We start from the raw sequence: 18,830 nt of genomic DNA on the forward strand, positions 1-18,830 counted from the left end.
ATACAATGATACTGCATATTGTTAAGTCTAACTGCCCGGCTAACATCTATCATACAATGATACTGCATATTGGTAAGTCTAACTGCCTGGCTAACATCTTTTGAAAGCAATACTACTGTGACACCTGTCTAAACAGAACACCACAGTAAACCTGTCTAAACCAAACACCACAGTTAAACCTGTCAAAACAGAAAACCACGTTTTATTATGGCTGATTTGGCCATCAGACTGCAAACTGTTTAAACAGCAAATGTCAAGATTTAGCACATTTTTATCAGCTCCAAATAACAAAATGAAAGGTATAGTATGCCAGTCTGAATTTCACGTCTCTATTATCATTTTCATATATAAAAGGAATAAATAGAAATTTTATCTGAAGTGTAAAATTGGCATTTTCCGTCTACTGTAATATGGGGAATAACAAAACCTGCATCAAAGTTACTTGTTATAAAGAAGTCTGGGTCTGGTTTAGACAGGTTTTGGTTTACACAGGGTTTAGACAGGTTATGTCCTACATGTACATTGTCAGAATAAATTTGTGTATCTGTGTATGTCTTGGTACCTCTCAGATGTGTTATCTCCCTTGACACACTACATGTATACCTCTCATATTTGTTATCTCCCTTGACAACACTACATGTATACCTCTCATATTTGTTATCTCCCTTGACTCACTACATGTATACCTCTCAGATGTGTTATCTCCCTTGACACACTACATGTATATCTCTCAAATGTGTTATCTCCCTTGACACACTACATGTATACCTCTCAGATGTGTTCTCTTCCTTGACACGTTACATGTATACCTCACAGATGTGTTATCTCCCTTGACAACACTACATGTATACCTCTCAGATGTGATATCTCCCTTGACAACACTACATGTATACCTCTCATATGGGTTATCTCCCTTGACACGCTACATGTATCCCTCTCAGATGTGTTATCTCCCTTGACAACACTACATGTATACGTCTCAGATGTGTTATCTCCCTTGACAACACTGCATGTATACCTCTCAGATGTGTTATCTCCCTTGACATCACTACATGTATACCTCTCATATGTGTTATCTCCCTTGACAACACTACATGTATACCTCTCATATGTGTTATCTCCCTTGACACGCTACATGTATACCTCTCAGATGTGTTATCTCCCTTGACAACACTACATGTATACCATCAACTTCAAATAATGTATCTAAAATCAAGTTGAATAAATCTTACTAAATTTGCAATATACAAATTTTAATTAAATTCCTTATATGATTTAATAGGATATAAGTTGACACAGACATGGCTTCCTCTGTATCTACATCAATATGATGTGAAATAGGTAAGATCATTTAAGAACTGTGCGATTGTATGATACTTCATCAAAGTATAATCAGATGTTGTGCTGTCCAGACAGATCACAGTCAAACAACAGTAATCTGTACAGCTATGTTTGTGTAAAACTGTATCAACCATATCTACACTCTGTCAACAATTTTAGTGAATATATTAGCCAGATTAAATCTGCTGAAATAAATAAAAACACATAAAATCATTAAAAGCAAAAGAGAAGTGAGGTATTCTAACTCTAAGTAATACAAATGAAAGCATTAATGACTAAAATTACTACATTAAATTAAAGAAACATATTTAGAACTAGGATGTCTAGTATGTAAGGTAATACTGACTAGCAATTGATTAACATTGATCAGAGGTGTAAATATCCATTTGCCCCATAAAGGTAAATGTTCTGATTTCATAATATTATCTACAAAACAGGGTTGGAATTTCACTAGGCTCAGACTCCTTGAGCTAGTAGATTTTATGTCTGGCCAAATGAGAAATGAAAAAAAATCTATAGTTATTATGGAAATATTAAAAGTCGGGCTAGTAGAATTACACCAATGACGATTTCGATATTAAATAAGATTTTTTTTAAAAAGCTAGTCACTAGCAGAATATGTATATCATTCATCAGTATAAGTCTACCAGCATCTTATCACACCAGACAATAAACTGTTTATAAGTCTACCAGCATCTTATCACACCAGACAATAAACTGTTTATAAGTCTACCAGCATCTTATCACACCAGACAATAAACTGTTTATAAGTCTACCAGCATCTTATCACACCAGACAATAAACTGTTTATAAGTCTACCAGCATCTTATCACACCAGACAATAAACTGTTTATAAGTCTACCAGCATCTTATCACACCAGACAATAAACTGTTTATAAGTCTACCAGCATCTTATCACACCAGACAATAAACTGTTTATAAGTCTACCAGCATCTTATCACACCAGACAATAAACTGTTTATAAGTCTACCAGCATCTTATCACACCAGACAATAAACTGTTTATAAGTCTACCAGCATCTTATCACACCAGACAATAAACTGTTTATAAGTCTACCAGCATCTTATCACACCAGACAATAAACTGTTTATAAGTCTACCAGCATCTTATCACACCAGACAATAAACTGTTTATAAGTCTACCAGCATCTTATCACACCAGACAATAAACTGTTTATAAGTCTACCAGCATCTTATCACACCAGACAATAAACTGTTTATAAGTCTACCAGCATCTTATCACACCAGACAATAAACTGTTTATAAGTCTACCAGCATCTTATCACACCAGACAATAAACTGTTTATAAGTCTACCAGCATCTTATCACACCAGACAATAAACTGTTTATAAGTCTACCAGCATCTTATCACACCAGACAATAAACTGTTTATAAGTCTACCAGCATCTTATCACACCAGACAATAAACTGTTTATAAGTCTACCAGCATCTTATCACACCAGACAATAAACTGTTTATAAGTCTACCAGCATCTTATCACACCAGACAATAAACTGTTTATAAGTCTACCAGCATCTTATCACACCAGACAATAAACTGTTTATAAGTCTACCAGCATCTTATCACACCAGACAATAAACTGTTTATAAGTCTACCAGCATCTTATCACACCAGACAATAAACTGTTTATAAGTCTACCAGCATCTTATCACACCAGACAATAAACTGTTTATAAGTCTACCAGCATCTTATCACACCAGACAATAAACTGTTTATAAGTCTACCAGCATCTTATCACACCAGACAATAAACTGTTTATAAGTCTACCAGCATCTTATCACACCAGACAATAAACTGTTTATAAGTCTACCAGCATCTTATCACACCAGACAATAAACTGTTTATAAGTCTACCAGCATCTTATCACACCAGACAATAAACTGTTTATAAGTCTACCAGCATCTTATCACACCAGACAATAAACTGTTTATAAGTCTACCAGCATCTTATCACACCAGACAATAAACTGTTTATAAGTCTACCAGCATCTTATCACACCAGACAATAAACTGTTTATAAGTCTACCAGCATCTTATCACACCAGACAATAAACTGTTTATAAGTCTACCAGCATCTTATCACACCAGACAATAAACTGTTTATAAGTCTACCAGCATCTTATCACACCAGACAATAAACTGTTTATAAGTCTACCAGCATCTTATCACACCAGACAATAAACTGTTTATAAGTCTACCAGCATCTTATCACACCAGACAATAAACTGTTTATAAGTCTACCAGCATCTTATCACACCAGACAATAAACTGTTTATAAGTCTACCAGCATCTTATCACACCAGACAATAAACTGTTTATAAGTCTACCAGCATCTTATCACACCAGACAATAAACTGTTTATAAGTCTACCAGCATCTTATCACACCAGACAATAAACTGTTTATAAGTCTACCAGCATCTTATCACACCAGACAATAAACTGTTTATAAGTCTACCAGCATCTTATCACACCAGACAATAAACTGTTTATAAGTCTACCAGCATCTTATCACACCAGACAATAAACTGTTTATAAGTCTACCAGCATCTTATCACACCAGACAATAAACTGTTTATAAGTCTACCAGCATCTTATCACACCAGACAATAAACTGTTTATGAGTCTACCAGCATCTTATCACACCAGACAATAAACTGTTTATGAGTCTACCAGCATCTTATCACACCAGACAATAAACTGTTTATAAGTCTACCAGCATCTTATCACACCAGACAATAAACTGTTTATGAGTCTACCAGCATCTTATCACACCAGACAATACACTGTTTACACCTCTGCATCAACATAACGATGGTAAACATAAATGCAAGCTAACTACACAGAGGATGCTCAGCACCCAATGGTTAAGCTAAGGCCGATGTCAAGTCAAGCAAAGGTCAAACCAAGCTAATGTTAGGCACCAGCAAGTTCCCCACATCACACTAGGACATCAGTGAGACCAGCCAGTGAAAGGGTACCTGGGAGTCTTTGGGGGTCAGGGTCCTATTAGAATGTTGTGTGCTGGGCGTGCGAGTACTGGGAGTGGTCGCCGGAGACCGGACAGGGATTCCGCCGTTCCAGTAACTAGGAGTCTGTCGATCGTCACGCTAACCATGTATAGAATCAGTATGTTCCGTGTCAGTGATTTTAGTATTTAGTTACAGAGAAAGTTTATAATCAAGAAATATTTAGTGAAAAATTTATTTTTTCAAACATCATAATAACTCATTTAATTACACCATGTAAGCCATTTCATGTTTGATAAACTTCTTTTAAGTCATGACCAATTTAATGCATCTATATCAAGGCAGCTTACGAATAAAAAAAGAAACACAGAAACATTCTGTCAATTTTGTTTCAGCCTATAAAAGAAATGACCTCGTTTGCAAACAATCCACATTAATTTGTCAATGAACTTTTTATTTTTAGCGTAAGCTCTGGTCCTTGACATGCAGTGGTACCCTTGGTCCTTATTGACGTCGTCCTATACGATTGACTACTAGCTGAGTTAAAGCCTACATGATGATGGTACATATGTATTTTGAAGCTTCAGTGAGACATTCACAAAGTGATACTTGATGGAATGAAGACTACGTTAGAGACTTCGATAGGATTCGACCTGATTAGCAATCCTGTTCCTTCACAATAACAAACAAAAACCAGAAAATAAATCCAACATATAAGGAAAACACAGCATTGAGCACCCAAAATCATGATCAAACTTTAATCAAGCGAAATTCACTTTTTTTTTTTTTAAATTCATAGAAAAAGAAGACTTGTTTTAACTTGAAAATCAAAATTGCTCAACTTTGACCCTTTGTTCTCTATGAATATTATTATCTGTCATTACCTGAATCAATATCTACCCAGTATTTGATCTACAATGTTTTCTGATTGGTCCTGGGATGTCAAAAACGGCAAAGGAATAATCCTTCAAGTTGGACCTTGTTACCTAGACCCCTTACACAAAATAAATATTCTTGGAAAACTTTGAAGTCAAAATATGTTTTAGCAGATATAGATTGAGGTTCAAACAAATATAAAAAATGGTGATCTAACAAATTAAGAAGAAAGGTAAAACAGTCAGTGGTTTACTTTGATTTTTCTAGTTTAAAAATATGTGTAATAGTGGAAATTGTGGTCGATATATGTTACCAGAATCTCAAACTCATTCCAATTCCATTTTTTTTTTTTCATGAAGCTCGTTTTATAAATAATCTGTAATTGAGACAGTTCGACATCCTCTCTAGATCATTGAAATAACACTTATTATAACAGAAACCCACAAAAGGACAGCCATCACCAAGGTAACTCCTACAAACCGCAATTACTAAAATCTAAAACACACAGCCATCCCATAATTAATTAAAACCTTTAAACAGCAGTAAACATTCATAAGGTAGTTCATTAAAACCTAATTTTGTTTCCATCAGGAATAACTAATTAGGTCGAATATGACTGATGATTAAAGCTGACATTCTCCCGTCCCTATATCACATTCCCGTTAGCCCTCCTGGCAATGTCAGAGATGATCCCTCCTGACCTTGTATTCCCACCCAAGGACATTCTAGAATACTGAATATCCAGGTCGGTAAAAAGGTGGACAAGGCCATGTTTCACCAGAAACCCTTTTTATAATAATTTTTACAATGTTAAATAATAAAGATATGAAAATTTGGCATAAAAGAATAATATGAAACTTGCAAAACACATCTAAAATAATTATGTTAGGGTCAAAAAGCAGTAGATATATCTCACTCTCAAAGATCAAAATTATTTTGTTTTGTTTTTGATATATAGAAAAAACTATGCTCATAGACTTCAGGGGGAAAAAAGATATTTTCATAGACTTTTTTGAGTTTTTACAGTAAAACATGCTTACATCAACACATTTAAAGTACTTGGATATGACACTTTCAATCATCTATATTTACACCAGTTATAAGGAATGTTTTTAGTGGTCTGGCGTTGGTATAAACATGTTTTACTGTGCTTTACTGTGCCAGTGAAAACTCGTGAACAGTTCAGTGAAGTGATCATTGAGTAAAAGACTAAGGAAGAGAGTAGTGAACTTTTAACATCAGAAAATATAATTCACCACTGGCAAATTGTGTAACGTTCATCACTTTGATCTTTCTACTCGCCAAACCAGACAAGCATGCGTCCCTCATGGTGCAATACATGTATTTGGAATATACACATATACTAATTACCCTAAATGAGGATCTGCCTGTGGGGGTTCCATCCTGCCTGGGTGGTGGTCCTCGAGCCCAGTCTGGCCTATCAGGTGTGGCATGTCTCCTGGGGTGGGGCGGGGGGCGGTGACCATCTCTAGACTCTATTGAACTCTGTTGTTTCCCATTATATTCTGGATGGTACCCATGTTCTGTTCTTTGGGGGGTGGGGTGGCTCCTCTGCCTGGGAGGTGGAGAGCGTGATCCGGCAGGTGTGGCTTGATGATGTTCCGCATAGGAATTACTCATCTGAGTATGATGTAACTGAGGGGGTTTCCTTGGAGACTGCGGGGGTAACATTTGAGATGGATGTTGCTGTGGGGGGTACATTTGGGTATGTTGTGTTGGTGGGGGTAACATTTGGGAGTGTTGTGGTGGATGGGGTAACATTTTGTGGTGTTGTGGTGGTGGGGGTGAGGCAGTCTGTGGAGGAGGATGCTGAGGTGCGATGTTACGGGAAGAAGGTGAAGCATGTTGTTGAGGCGGGGGTATGGCATGCTGCTGTGGAGCAACATGATTGTACTGATTGGGTGCTTCTGGTAGTTGGCCCGTCCTATCTATGACCGAAATATTATTCTGGATTTTCTTAAACATTTGCTCCTGTGTTTGCTGTAAATGATTGAAATAAAATCACGCTGAAAACTAGAAACAAAAATACTACAACTGAATATGAGACAAAAGAAATATAACAAAGCAAATTTGCAAAAACGAAAACATGGCATTAACCAGTAAAATGTTCTAAAACATTGTTATGACCCTGACTGGTCACTATCTTCATTAACCTTGAACACAAGCCAATTAAAAGGCGACAGAAATTGGCCAAGAAGGTATGAGAAAATAAGGTTAAGAACAGCATGAAAACCAACAGGAATATATTCCAAATGGTAATTTTTTATCGATAACAGCACTTAAAATGATATATTATATGTAATTGTAAATGAAGAAATATATCATAAACCTCAATTAAGCTTCAAATTTATCATTTCATTTTCAAATGCTGTTGTTGATAACATCAGATATTTTCATTAGAAAAGGAATTCTGGGAAACATCAAATACTTGAAATTTGAAATATCCCGACTAATCAACAAATCTCTTTTTCTCCAATTGAAAATATATATCTGGTAGCTAAACAACAAATTTATGTTCTCAAACCTTACGGAGACTTTCAAGTTGATTCATTTCATAACTAGTTATTTAAAATTTCAAGCAGGTAAAAATCTACAAATCTGCTCTGATACAATTATTTTATCACAAAATAGAGTATTAGGTCTCTGTAAAGTTTTTAATTTTTACCACAGTTATTATTTTTGAGGAGCTAGAATAAAAACCATAAAGATATACCCACTCAACAGAGGAAAGAACAGAGACCTACACATACATCCTTAATGCTGCTTTGAATACATAAAAGTATGCCTTAATGAGAATGTTCATGAAATTTTCTTCACAAACAAGTTTATTTTTTGGACAGCCATTGAAGAAATATCAATTTACATCAATTGTTTTTTATCATTGTGGTCAGGACAAAGTAACATTAGCTGAATTCTAATGTCTCTGAAATTAAAATCACAACAGCTGTTGTCTGTGGCATGACTCTGCTTCACGTAAACTTGTATTCAAAGACATTCAGGGGCTTGTGGAAGTCTACAGTACTTGAAATGTAGAGACAGATGCTACTTTCTATTTCTCTATATAACTTTTACCTTCTGTAATTCTTGTCCATACTGTCGCTGTTTCTCCCTAGCCTGCCTTGTCCTCTCAGACTGGCTGACAATATCTAGACCATGAGGAGGTGTGGGCATCCTCCGAGGAGACGGGTTCTGTTCCTTCTGTTAGCAAAAGAAAAAGTCAATCTCAAATTGATGAACATTGTCAATGCCAATAACTTAATTCATAAATTATATATGTTACCAATAGAAAATATAAAGTTTCTGAACCATCTTAGAGTATAACTGTGTTGTTTTCTATCTATACTTATCTATAATATGTAACTGTAATAACAACACATGGAGCTAAGAGCTAACAATTCAGAAACAAGATTTTGTTATGGAATTTTTATGTTTAAAGTCATTTTCAATAAATTTAAACAAAAAGAATCAGTAAAATTAGAAACTAACAAAACATGCCTCGAGAAGAATACCTGGTCATAGAGAACGGTGAACAATAACATTTTGCTAATTAATATTCATTTTTTTTTTTAAATACATTATTTAAATTTCTTGATTAACTTTCTTAAATATTTTATATAAAATAAGTTGTTTTCATTCAAAGAACATAAAACATACAAATAAAGGCATTAAAAGAACTGTTAAAATTCAGCTTAAGCTTGAATTAGTAGTGTTTTACCTGGTGTGTGTCAGCACAATACCTGGTAGTAACAGTTACTGTTTACACTGACCGTTAACGTAAGTTTTATATGCAGTTACTAATATACATGCATGCATTAAATAATTATACATAACAGTACATGCTGAAATTGTCATCATTTATTTGGGAGTACATGGCATCATAAGGCATGCGTATAGCGAAACATAGTAGTCTGGAACTCTAAAAAATAACCTTGATCTTTTGTTTGTAATTTTATTTTATTTTTTCTCAAACAATAAAATGTCTTTGCAGATGCAAATTCACATCAGCATCCAGAAATTGATACGGAAATCTGGACTAGTTACATGTCAAGACATTATAGGGTTCAAATTAGCAATATTGCAAACCGAGGTGCCCAGACCATCAAACAAGGCCCTAAGTTCTGGAACCAAAGTGTCCTGACTAGCAATGTTCCAGACCACGATAGTGACATTACAGATACTAAAGTCGAATTCGTTTCATTTTGTTTCCCAGCTTTTGAGAGCATGAAAGAAATATTACCTTAAATTCTTGACACATTTTTTCACATAAACTAATTATAAGCACGAATCGATTTTCAGAAAGAAATCATCTAGATAGAACCGGTAAAATATCACCTACTATAATAACAGACTGAAAGAGGTTTACAGTAAAACCTGTCCAATTAATGTCCCCCGAGTATTCTTACATTCTGTCTAATCTGAAATAACACTATAATCTCATTTCCAACGGAAACTGACAGGTAAAACCGGTGTTCTTCGACAAGTTCACTGTTGACAGTAATGGATGAATACTTTCAAAAAAAGTTCCTACTCTCAAAAATTGGGAATCAATTTAAATGAAATATAACAACAAATCACATTTCACATACAAAATGAAAGACAATATTAGAATATTAGCTTTTAGTTCAAACATCTAAAACAAATACAAAACAATATATAAAGGTGTTTATATATACTCACCTTACTATTCATCAAAGTATTAGATGAAATAATGTTTTATTAAAACAGACGACAGAAAAAGAATAAGAACTTTATCAACTTTATTTGCAACTGAATATCAACATATTTCAATCTTCTTTAAATGTAAAAAAAGTATATCCTCTACCAGGTGTAGTGTATTAGACAAGAATTACTTACACCATCAGCAGATCATTAAATGACAGTTCTGAAAGGCTTTTCCTGTCACTTTTTTCCGAGATGTTGTGTAGCTCAAACTTAAGATGATCTATTCATCCCAATTATTTGCTCATGATCCCAACAATTTCAACATTAATATAGTGTGTAAACTAGATACAGTAAAAGACCAGTATCTATTTTCTCAGCATGTGATGAGCCAATTGTCTGCATCACCAGTTAGTTTATAATATAACCTCGGAAAAATTAGAAAAACGCTCAAAAACAAAATGGTTTACAGGCATTACCGTATCATACAAACTATAACCTAAGTTCTAGCAAGATAGCTGTAGCTCACAAACTCAGACAGTCTCAACTAAGCTATCACAGATACAAGGAGATAAGCAGCTTTACTTTGGACTACTTCTACATCAGAAAACCCAGTGTAGTCAGTGAAAGAAGGAAAGTTAAGTCAGCCTTTTCTACAAAATTTGGCATAGGAAAAGCTTTGGAAATTTTGGACAGTATAATAGGGAAGATATTTGACTTTTTAGGGGATAAGTAATTTATAAACTGCTACACTGGTCAATGAATACCTCGCGAAGAATCTCATTGTAATCTTTTTTGCGATCATCTTGCAGTTGTTGTCTTGCCTTTTCAGGATCAAAAATCTCGAGTGGTTTAACAGGAAGTGGTAAAACAGCGGGACCCAAAGGAGTGCTGGAGAATTCCTGTTGAGCCTTAGCTAACTGTAACTGTAATTTCTCCTTTTGTTGCTGATTCAGAGAAGAAAAAACAGTATTATATAGTGAAACATATAGAAATATGGACAAGATTTGTCTGAAAGTTTGGTATGACCTTTGAGATGATAGAGAGTGAAGGTTATAAGTAAATAACTGGCTATCCCTTTCCAGAAAAAAAACTCCTCTTCATCGGAGATCTTTGCTTTGTTAATTTAAAACATGTTCATGACAGACAAATAGACTTGATGAAAACAAAATCTGAAGTTTTTGTGAAACTAGGAGACAGCAATGATAGTAGGTTAAATTGATACACAGAACATGACAAATGAAAATATCACTCCCTTCTGACAGCACAGGTATATTTAAAGGGACAACTATCCATACAGAGATCAGCCAATAGCGACCAATACTGTATACACAGTTCGACAGATTCAACTGGAACTGATAACTATCCACAACTTCACACCACTTAGTACATACCGCAGTAAGTTTTGAAGTAATTGGAGCGAAGATTTTTTTCAATTAGAAATAATTTGATAACAAGTTAAATTGATGGAATTCAATATGTAAGATTCAATGTATTACAGGTAGATCATTTAACAGACAGTCACATAAACAATTATTAATGAAGAAAGGTGAGACACCTGTCAGGTAAATTGAAAAGTTAGAAAGTCACAGGTAGAAACCTGAACTGAACCCAAAGACACAACTATCCATGCACAGTAAAGGAACCAAAGAAGATTGGTGACATCTTAAAAATCCCCTTTTTATCTCTCAGTAAAATATGTATACTCAGCATGTGGTTTGACTTGATATCATATAACATATAATCTGGGAAAATACCATTTCAATTATAAGACAGTTGTTGGTAATTTATAAAGAAATTCCTCTTTTAAAATTTCTACATGTTGAAAATTCATGAATTTTCAAAAAGAAACGCTTTTATTTTTATACCAGAAAAGAAAACAGGGTAAAGTGAAAAATCAATGAAGAATATAATGCACCAGATACCAACATGCAATCCCAAAATAGAACTACTTAACCTTGACCTTTACTTAACCTTGACCTTTATCTAATGAAGCCTTTACCAATATGTGATTTGGTCATTGTTGTGATTCCTTGTGAAAATGTGGAAATATCAGCGACACAAAAAATAGTGAGACACTAGTGAAAGTTATGAGAAACGTTTCAATGTTATTTTTGGTTTTTAAATACGGGAATGGATGACAGAGGGATGGATAAAGCTATGAGAGATTGAAAGGAGAGAAATAGAAACTTCTATTATAATAAAAAAAACAAGGTAGTTTTTACCTTTTTTAATGAGGCTTGATATTCTTTCACCAAGTCCTCCTTGAGATGTTGACGGTACAAATCGTTCTGACCGACATCCAGGCCTCCAGGAGGAGTCGGAGCTGGTTTTATTTTAGACTGTTCTTCCTTAAATTTCTGTTATAGATCATACAGTATTAAGTTATTTTCTTAACATGGTTTCATACAAATGTATTCCAACATTTTATATAAATAGAAAAGAGTGCATTTCCATACAAATATATTTCAACAGTTTAAAACTCTGAAAATTGTCTAATTGAAAATGTTTTCAATGAATGTAAGGTAAAGTTAGTCTCATTCATCATTATAAGTTCTGAAGATGCAATGATTCTTTGATTAAGGCTTACAACTAGATGACAAGAGAAAATAGTCACTCAGAGACACCAATGGGTAAAGCTTTGGGCAGAACATTCAGAACCAAATTACCATATCATCATAATATATTATCATTTCACAGACCTTTGTTCTGTGCCAAACAGTTCAGACAGAACAAAACCTCAATAGGATGACATATGCACATGCATTTCAGTGAGAACGGACCTCAAACAGAAACAAAACACACCACTGCAGGATCAGATAAAAACTCTGGTTGCTTTGAGAACACAGAACAAGTTTTGATGTAAAGACAACAACTCCAGATGGTCAGACACAAACACCTCTGATCTAAACTGAAAGACAAACGCTCAGATAAAGCAACCCAAGTTAATCCAGACATCCAGACACTCCAGATGGTCAGACACAAACACCTCTGAAAGCACCTGAATGACAAACGCTCAGATAAAGCAATCCAAGTTAATCCAGACATCCAGACACTCCAGATGGTCAGACACAAACACCTCTGATCTAAACTGAATGACAAACACTCAGATAAAGCAACCCAAGTTAATCCAGACATCCAGATGGTCAGACACAAACACCTCTGATCTAAACCGAATGACAAACGCTCAGATAAAGCAACCCAAGTTAATCCAGACATCCAGACATTCCAGATGGTTAGACACAAACACCTCTGATCTAAACCGAATGACAAACGCTCAGATAAAGCACCCCAAGTTAATCCAGACATCCAGACCCTCCAGATGGTCAGACACAAACACCTCTGATCTAAAACGAATGACAAACGCTCAGATAAAGCAACCCAAGTTAACCCAGACATCCAGACACTCCAGATGGTCAGACACAAACCCCTCTGATCTAAACCGAATGACAAACGCTCAGATAAAGCAACCCAAGTTAATCCAGACATCCAGACATTCCAGATGGTTAGACACAAACACCTCTGATCTAAACCGAATGACAAACACTCAGATAACGCAACCCAAGTTAATCCAGACATCCAGACACTTCTCCCCTAGATTTGTTTATTTGTTTGAACCAAACCTGTTGTTTATACCACTTTTCTCAGACTGGTTTCTGGTGATAATTCTATGAATATTCAACAGAAGCCATGAACATGTCAATGAGTTGTTCCTCGACATGTCAGGCACTGTCAGTTAGATTGAGTTTGATTTTTTTCTTTGTACATGTATAACATGTTGAATAAGCATCAGCTAGCTGACAGAGAATAGTTTACTCCAGTTTTTTGCAGCAGCATGTCTGAAAAGTTCCAAATAAGTATAAAATATATCTGCCCGTTAATTATATATATATCTCTTACATCCAAATTCCCTGCAAGTTGTCAACCCTCTACCATCCCTCCGCACTACCGATACAGTAAATTAAGGCTGTGAAGATATGGCACCCATTAACACCCAGGGGGGTACCAAGACTTTATAAATCATCATAACAGGGTGTTTATAGTGTCCAATCAAATACCAGGGTATGACAAGTATACAAACAACTAATAAGACTTGTGAAGATATGGATTTAAAGTCCTATAAATATTACCGATATTTTACCTAATGGGGGTTGATAGACTCTCAGTGAGAGAGTTTACTGATCCTATTATCTGGGGTGTACCGGTGTATAGGTAAACATTCAATCTTTATAAAAGTTCAAGCCTTGCTATAACAACAGTGTGAATCCCTCCGCCCTACCTCAGTCGAATATTCACCCATTGTTAATTATGACTTACATTGTGTTGCTATGTATGCTCAACAATGAAATCATATTTGAAGGTATGATACTTTGCCCTTATTACAGAGGCTGAAAAGGGTAAAGTTAAACTTCAGTGTACATTTCCCTGTATATATATAGTATGCACATTTTGGATCGTTACATATTACGGATTATTGGGTGAGGATCTGTACCGCGCCCCTGTGAAATAAATGCTGACTGTTTGCAGATTTGTCATCATATATAGAAATTTGGAAGCCATCTTTTGATTTCGCTTAATTATAATGAATTATTTTGCTAAGACTTGCAACATAAGATATTTGATCTACAACAATTTTTTTTTTTCCCCAGGGTCAAGGTCAACACTTAAATTTGCATATAATTTTTATATCTGGGAAAGAATTGAAACCTTTTTCTCTTTACAGCTAAGCAGGGAAGTTAACTATATTTCACAATTTATAAAGTAAAATTCTTATGTACAATTTTAACATCTGGTATATAAGGTAAATCTTATATTTGCTTGTAAACTTTCCATTAAAGGTCTCCATCCATTCTCTGTTTGAGATAAACATGTAAACGTCTCCCCTCTGATAAGTTTTACCCCCCCCCCCCCCCCCCCCCCCCCCCCCCCCCCCCCCNACTTAAGTTTGTTATCCAGCTGTTTGTCCTTCTGATAACTTCATGTAACAGCTTCCTATGGTATTATCACTATAAGAAATAAGTTCACTTAGTATAACACACTAGATGAATTGGTCTGATGTTATTACAGTGAGTATAAACTGACCTAAGAATCTTAATAGACTGGACGTTTCCAGTTTATACATAATAATGTATTGCTATGATAGCAGGTGACAACTTTGATCGATACATACAAATAACTTTTAAAAACCCCAATAAAGTTGTGAAATTTAAGTCACTCCAGTCATTTTCAAATAGATTTTCAAAACACCCACACAATGTCCAATATTCCTGTGTGACAGACAGATGTATAATCTTCTTATTTATATATATAAATCATTCATGGCTGTTCGTTGTCATTTACACATTGTGTGACAAAAATGTATTTTATCTATTCATTTGAATTTTAATGGTCAATTAAGACAAAACGTTCTTGTTCATCTCCGACGTATTAAGCTAAATGTCAACAAAGGTGTAACAATGCTTTCCATTGGTCCATCTTCAACATAATGGCAGACCTTGTTTGTAATTGCCCTGAACACACAGGTGAGGAACAATCTTAAGTTTGTATTGTTTTGTAACCTGTGTCGATGTTTGACATGAAGATTGGTGAACGTTAACAAAGAATCTCACTGTTTTCAACACGTAATTAACAGTAAAACTACGCTGGAATACAATTTAAAACAAGCTGACTGCTTATTAAACCTGAACAAACCAATTTTTTTCTTAACCAAACATAAACGTTCTTTGTTGATTTTGTCTTGTCTATTATTTAAAAAATAAAATGTATACAGGCATTACACATTTAAAAAAACAACTCTTTAGCTAAGAGTTCATGCTTGCTTTTAAAACAAAATACCAACATGCATTCGTAAATAAAAATACAACACAGAATACAATGTCGAACATTCTGGATAAAATTAGTTAAAAAAGTAATAACCAAGCTCTTAAAAACATGAGAAAATACATCAATATTACAAAATATTGAGAAGTAAACAATGGTGAAAAACTGCTGTACAACACAGAAAGCTCCATAAAAATACAGTCAATAAACAAAAATATAGATGACTGTGATGACATGCTGCGTGCCGAGGTTACCATGGTCAGCTCTTTGTAACTCTTCCGTGTCTCCTCCAAGAACTCGGACTTTAGAGTAACTGGGTCAACTTTTCTCCTCCTCAGCATTCCACCAAATGGCTGTCAACATTGCAGATTACAAAAACCTTATATCATAACTATTCTGTTTGTAATCATCATTAACTTAGCTTGATTGTTTAGTGTTATTAGTCAATCAAGTTTCTTGGATTTTTTTGGGAGAACTTTTAATAGAAAAGTGATTTTATTATCATTACTTGTAAGAACTATATATCACTGTACACAATTGATTTCAACAGGAAAAGACAGTAGTGCTATTTAAGTATCAATTGTTCATGTCTAATTACCTTCCTTGTGTTACTACATGGACAATTCAATAAAGTTTCTTAGATATTTTTACATAGCACTTGAATGACAAATGTACAAAACTTGTGATGGGGAATACAGCTGTAAATCCTAAGATGTTCTATATATAGCATTTTCATCATGCATGTTCTATCCTACAAACAAAACTGTTCAATAGTACACCTGAATAGTAAAACATATTTGACAAAATATTATTATCATATGTGAAATCTACCATATATAAAGAGGTTTGGTGCAGTGCCTACCATGAAGTCATCAAAATGCTTTCCCTCCTCTGTCGTGTCCTCCTCTTGCTGGTTATTTGAATGCCTGTAGTTAATTTCTTCTTTGTGATTCTTTTCCAGTTGAGCTTTACTAAGCTGACCTTCATCCCATTGACTTTTGTCCCATTGAGCTCTGTCAGATTGACCTCTGTCAATTTGACCTCTGTCAGATTGATTTTCATACTTCTTTCTTTCCTGTGACTTTGCTTGACTTCCTTGTTTCTGATCAATGCACTTCCTTTGTAAACCTTCATCCTGGTGACCTTCAACCCTTTGACCATTGTCCAGGTGACCTCTACTTTGTCTATGCTCACCTTGCTGACTGGGATGAAAGGATCTATTTTCTCTCTGCTGACCTTGACCTCTGGTTTGTTGTTCGTAATCATCCAATGATATATCCTGACTTTGTTGTTCATTCCACGGATGGTTTTTATTATACTGCATTCTCCTTGTATTGTTCCATAAATGACTCTCACTTTCTCGAGTGACCGATCGTTGACCTTTATTTTCAGGATAAGAACCAGTCTGAGGACCTTTCTGCACAGGATTAGAATGTTTCTGTCCATTCAATTTTGATTCGTCTGTTTGGTTATGAGGATACTTGTTTCTACCATGAGAGCGCTCCAGGTCATTCTTATTTTTGTTCCATGAACGACCTTCTGATTGACTTAACTGACTAGGTTCATATTTCTCATGGTGATGATGATTTTTACTGGACTCTTTTTCTATTGGAGTAACTCTTCGGTTTTTTTGATGATTTTGATACCAAGGCTGTTCTTCAAGGATGCCTTTTTGTTCAGATAAGTTCATACTTTTCTCATTTCCGTGGCCTACTTTATCTGCAGTTTTGATTTCTTTCACATCGAAATGTTCTGCCCAAGGTGGAGTTTGTAATCCTCGTTTATGGACGATTAGCTCCCTTGGTATGTTCTTTCTTTTTGGGAGTTTTTTCTTTCTGTTGGTTTCCTTATGAATCCCTTTCTTCTGTTCATCCTGCTCATCCTCTGTATTTTCTTCTTCCTCTCCAGATTGAATTTGTAATTCCTTCATCTCTGACTCAATTTGTTTTTTTACAGCCAGTAGTTTCTTAACGTAGGAAAAAGAAGATATCAAATTGTTTACACTATATCATGTTTACAATTGACCATACATGGTTCAAGAAAAAAATGTGACAAGTCTAACAAAATCTTGAAAAATATTCCTGCTATTCAAGATAAGAACAGTTGGAAACGATCACTTCTCACTTCTCAACGAAAGCATGAGTTTAAAAAGGTCATGTCTGTAATATTCCTTATAAATGTTGTAGATCAAGATTGAAGTAACATCCGTTTCAAACAGCACAAGTTGAATTCAGATTTTTCTATGGCCTGAAAATTGTACAACCATATGTTCGCAGCAATAGAACAGAAGTGCTAGCATTGTAATGATCATTACTTTTTATAATACATAGCACACGAGGTGTGATGGCAATGATTGCAGTGAAAATATTGATCTGTTTGTAATGAGTTTTCCAAAACTTGATACGCTAAAGCAGCAAAATGGTGTTTTTTTTACTAAGAGCAAGATGGTGTATTTACTGTTTTAAGCAGTCACATGACTACCTGTGTATATATTGATAAAACTAGATAAATACACATAACATTCATCACAACATTTGTAATCAGTAATGGTTGTTTATATTAATTTGTGTGCATATATATGAAAATGGTATGGAAAAATAAGGGAAAAATGATCAAAAATTGTTGCAGTGTCAAATGAAATCAATGAGCAAGTTCAGAGAGTTGGTGATGAAAAAGATCTCATCAGGGATGGAATCGACCACTGGGACCGACAGCTAGGCCACATTATAACATTACAAGTTCAGAGAGGTGGTGATGAAAAAGTTCTCATCAGGGATGGAATCGACCACTGGGACCGACAGCTAGGCCACTGGGACCCACAGCTAGGCAACATATTGTTGCTTTTTAGCAGCAAGTTACCGGTAAAGATTAACAGTGCATATAAGCAGCGATTGATTGCAGCCGGCACGTGTATACATATGTAATGAACCAAATAATAATAATCTCAGAGTAATAAATCCAGCTTCCCCTCGAGATCACAGTGATGGCTACACAATAACCAGGACCAGCGATAAAATATCAATCAAACATGGACTCATACTGGATTCGACATTACAGCCTTAGAAAGTCACGTTCAAAGCTCTTGTTCCGGAAAACATACACAGCA

At 35.0% G+C, this 18,830-nt stretch overlaps 1 protein-coding gene across 11 annotated transcripts in view; it reads right to left on the minus strand.

The window, feature by feature from the left end:
- The window catches only part of LOC110465456 (serine/arginine repetitive matrix protein 1-like), a 73,671-nt gene that overhangs the window by 28,293 nt on the left and 26,548 nt on the right, over positions 1-18,830 (minus strand). For 5 of the 11 annotated variants that reach the window (XM_021521277.1, XM_021521278.1, XM_021521274.1 and 2 more), the window contains 5 exons: positions 12,130-12,264; positions 10,672-10,851; positions 8,318-8,443; positions 6,596-7,225; positions 4,361-4,489 (listed from right to left, as the gene is read on the minus strand). In XM_021521277.1, the coding sequence (XP_021376952.1) occupies positions 4,361-4,489; positions 6,596-7,225; positions 8,318-8,443; positions 10,672-10,851; positions 12,130-12,264 (1,200 nt within the window). Of the gene's footprint in view, positions 1-4,360; positions 4,490-6,595; positions 7,226-8,317; positions 8,444-10,671; positions 10,852-12,129; positions 12,265-15,978; positions 16,078-16,586; positions 17,691-18,830 lie in introns of all 11 variants that reach the window. The other 6 variants (XM_021521280.1, XM_021521279.1, XM_021521281.1 and 3 more) reach the window with 3 other exon arrangements.

This window comes from Mizuhopecten yessoensis, unplaced genomic scaffold, assembly GCF_002113885.1.
Source record: "Mizuhopecten yessoensis strain PY_sf001 unplaced genomic scaffold, ASM211388v2 scaffold11079, whole genome shotgun sequence".
Taxonomy (NCBI): Eukaryota; Metazoa; Mollusca; class Bivalvia; order Pectinida; family Pectinidae; genus Mizuhopecten; species Mizuhopecten yessoensis.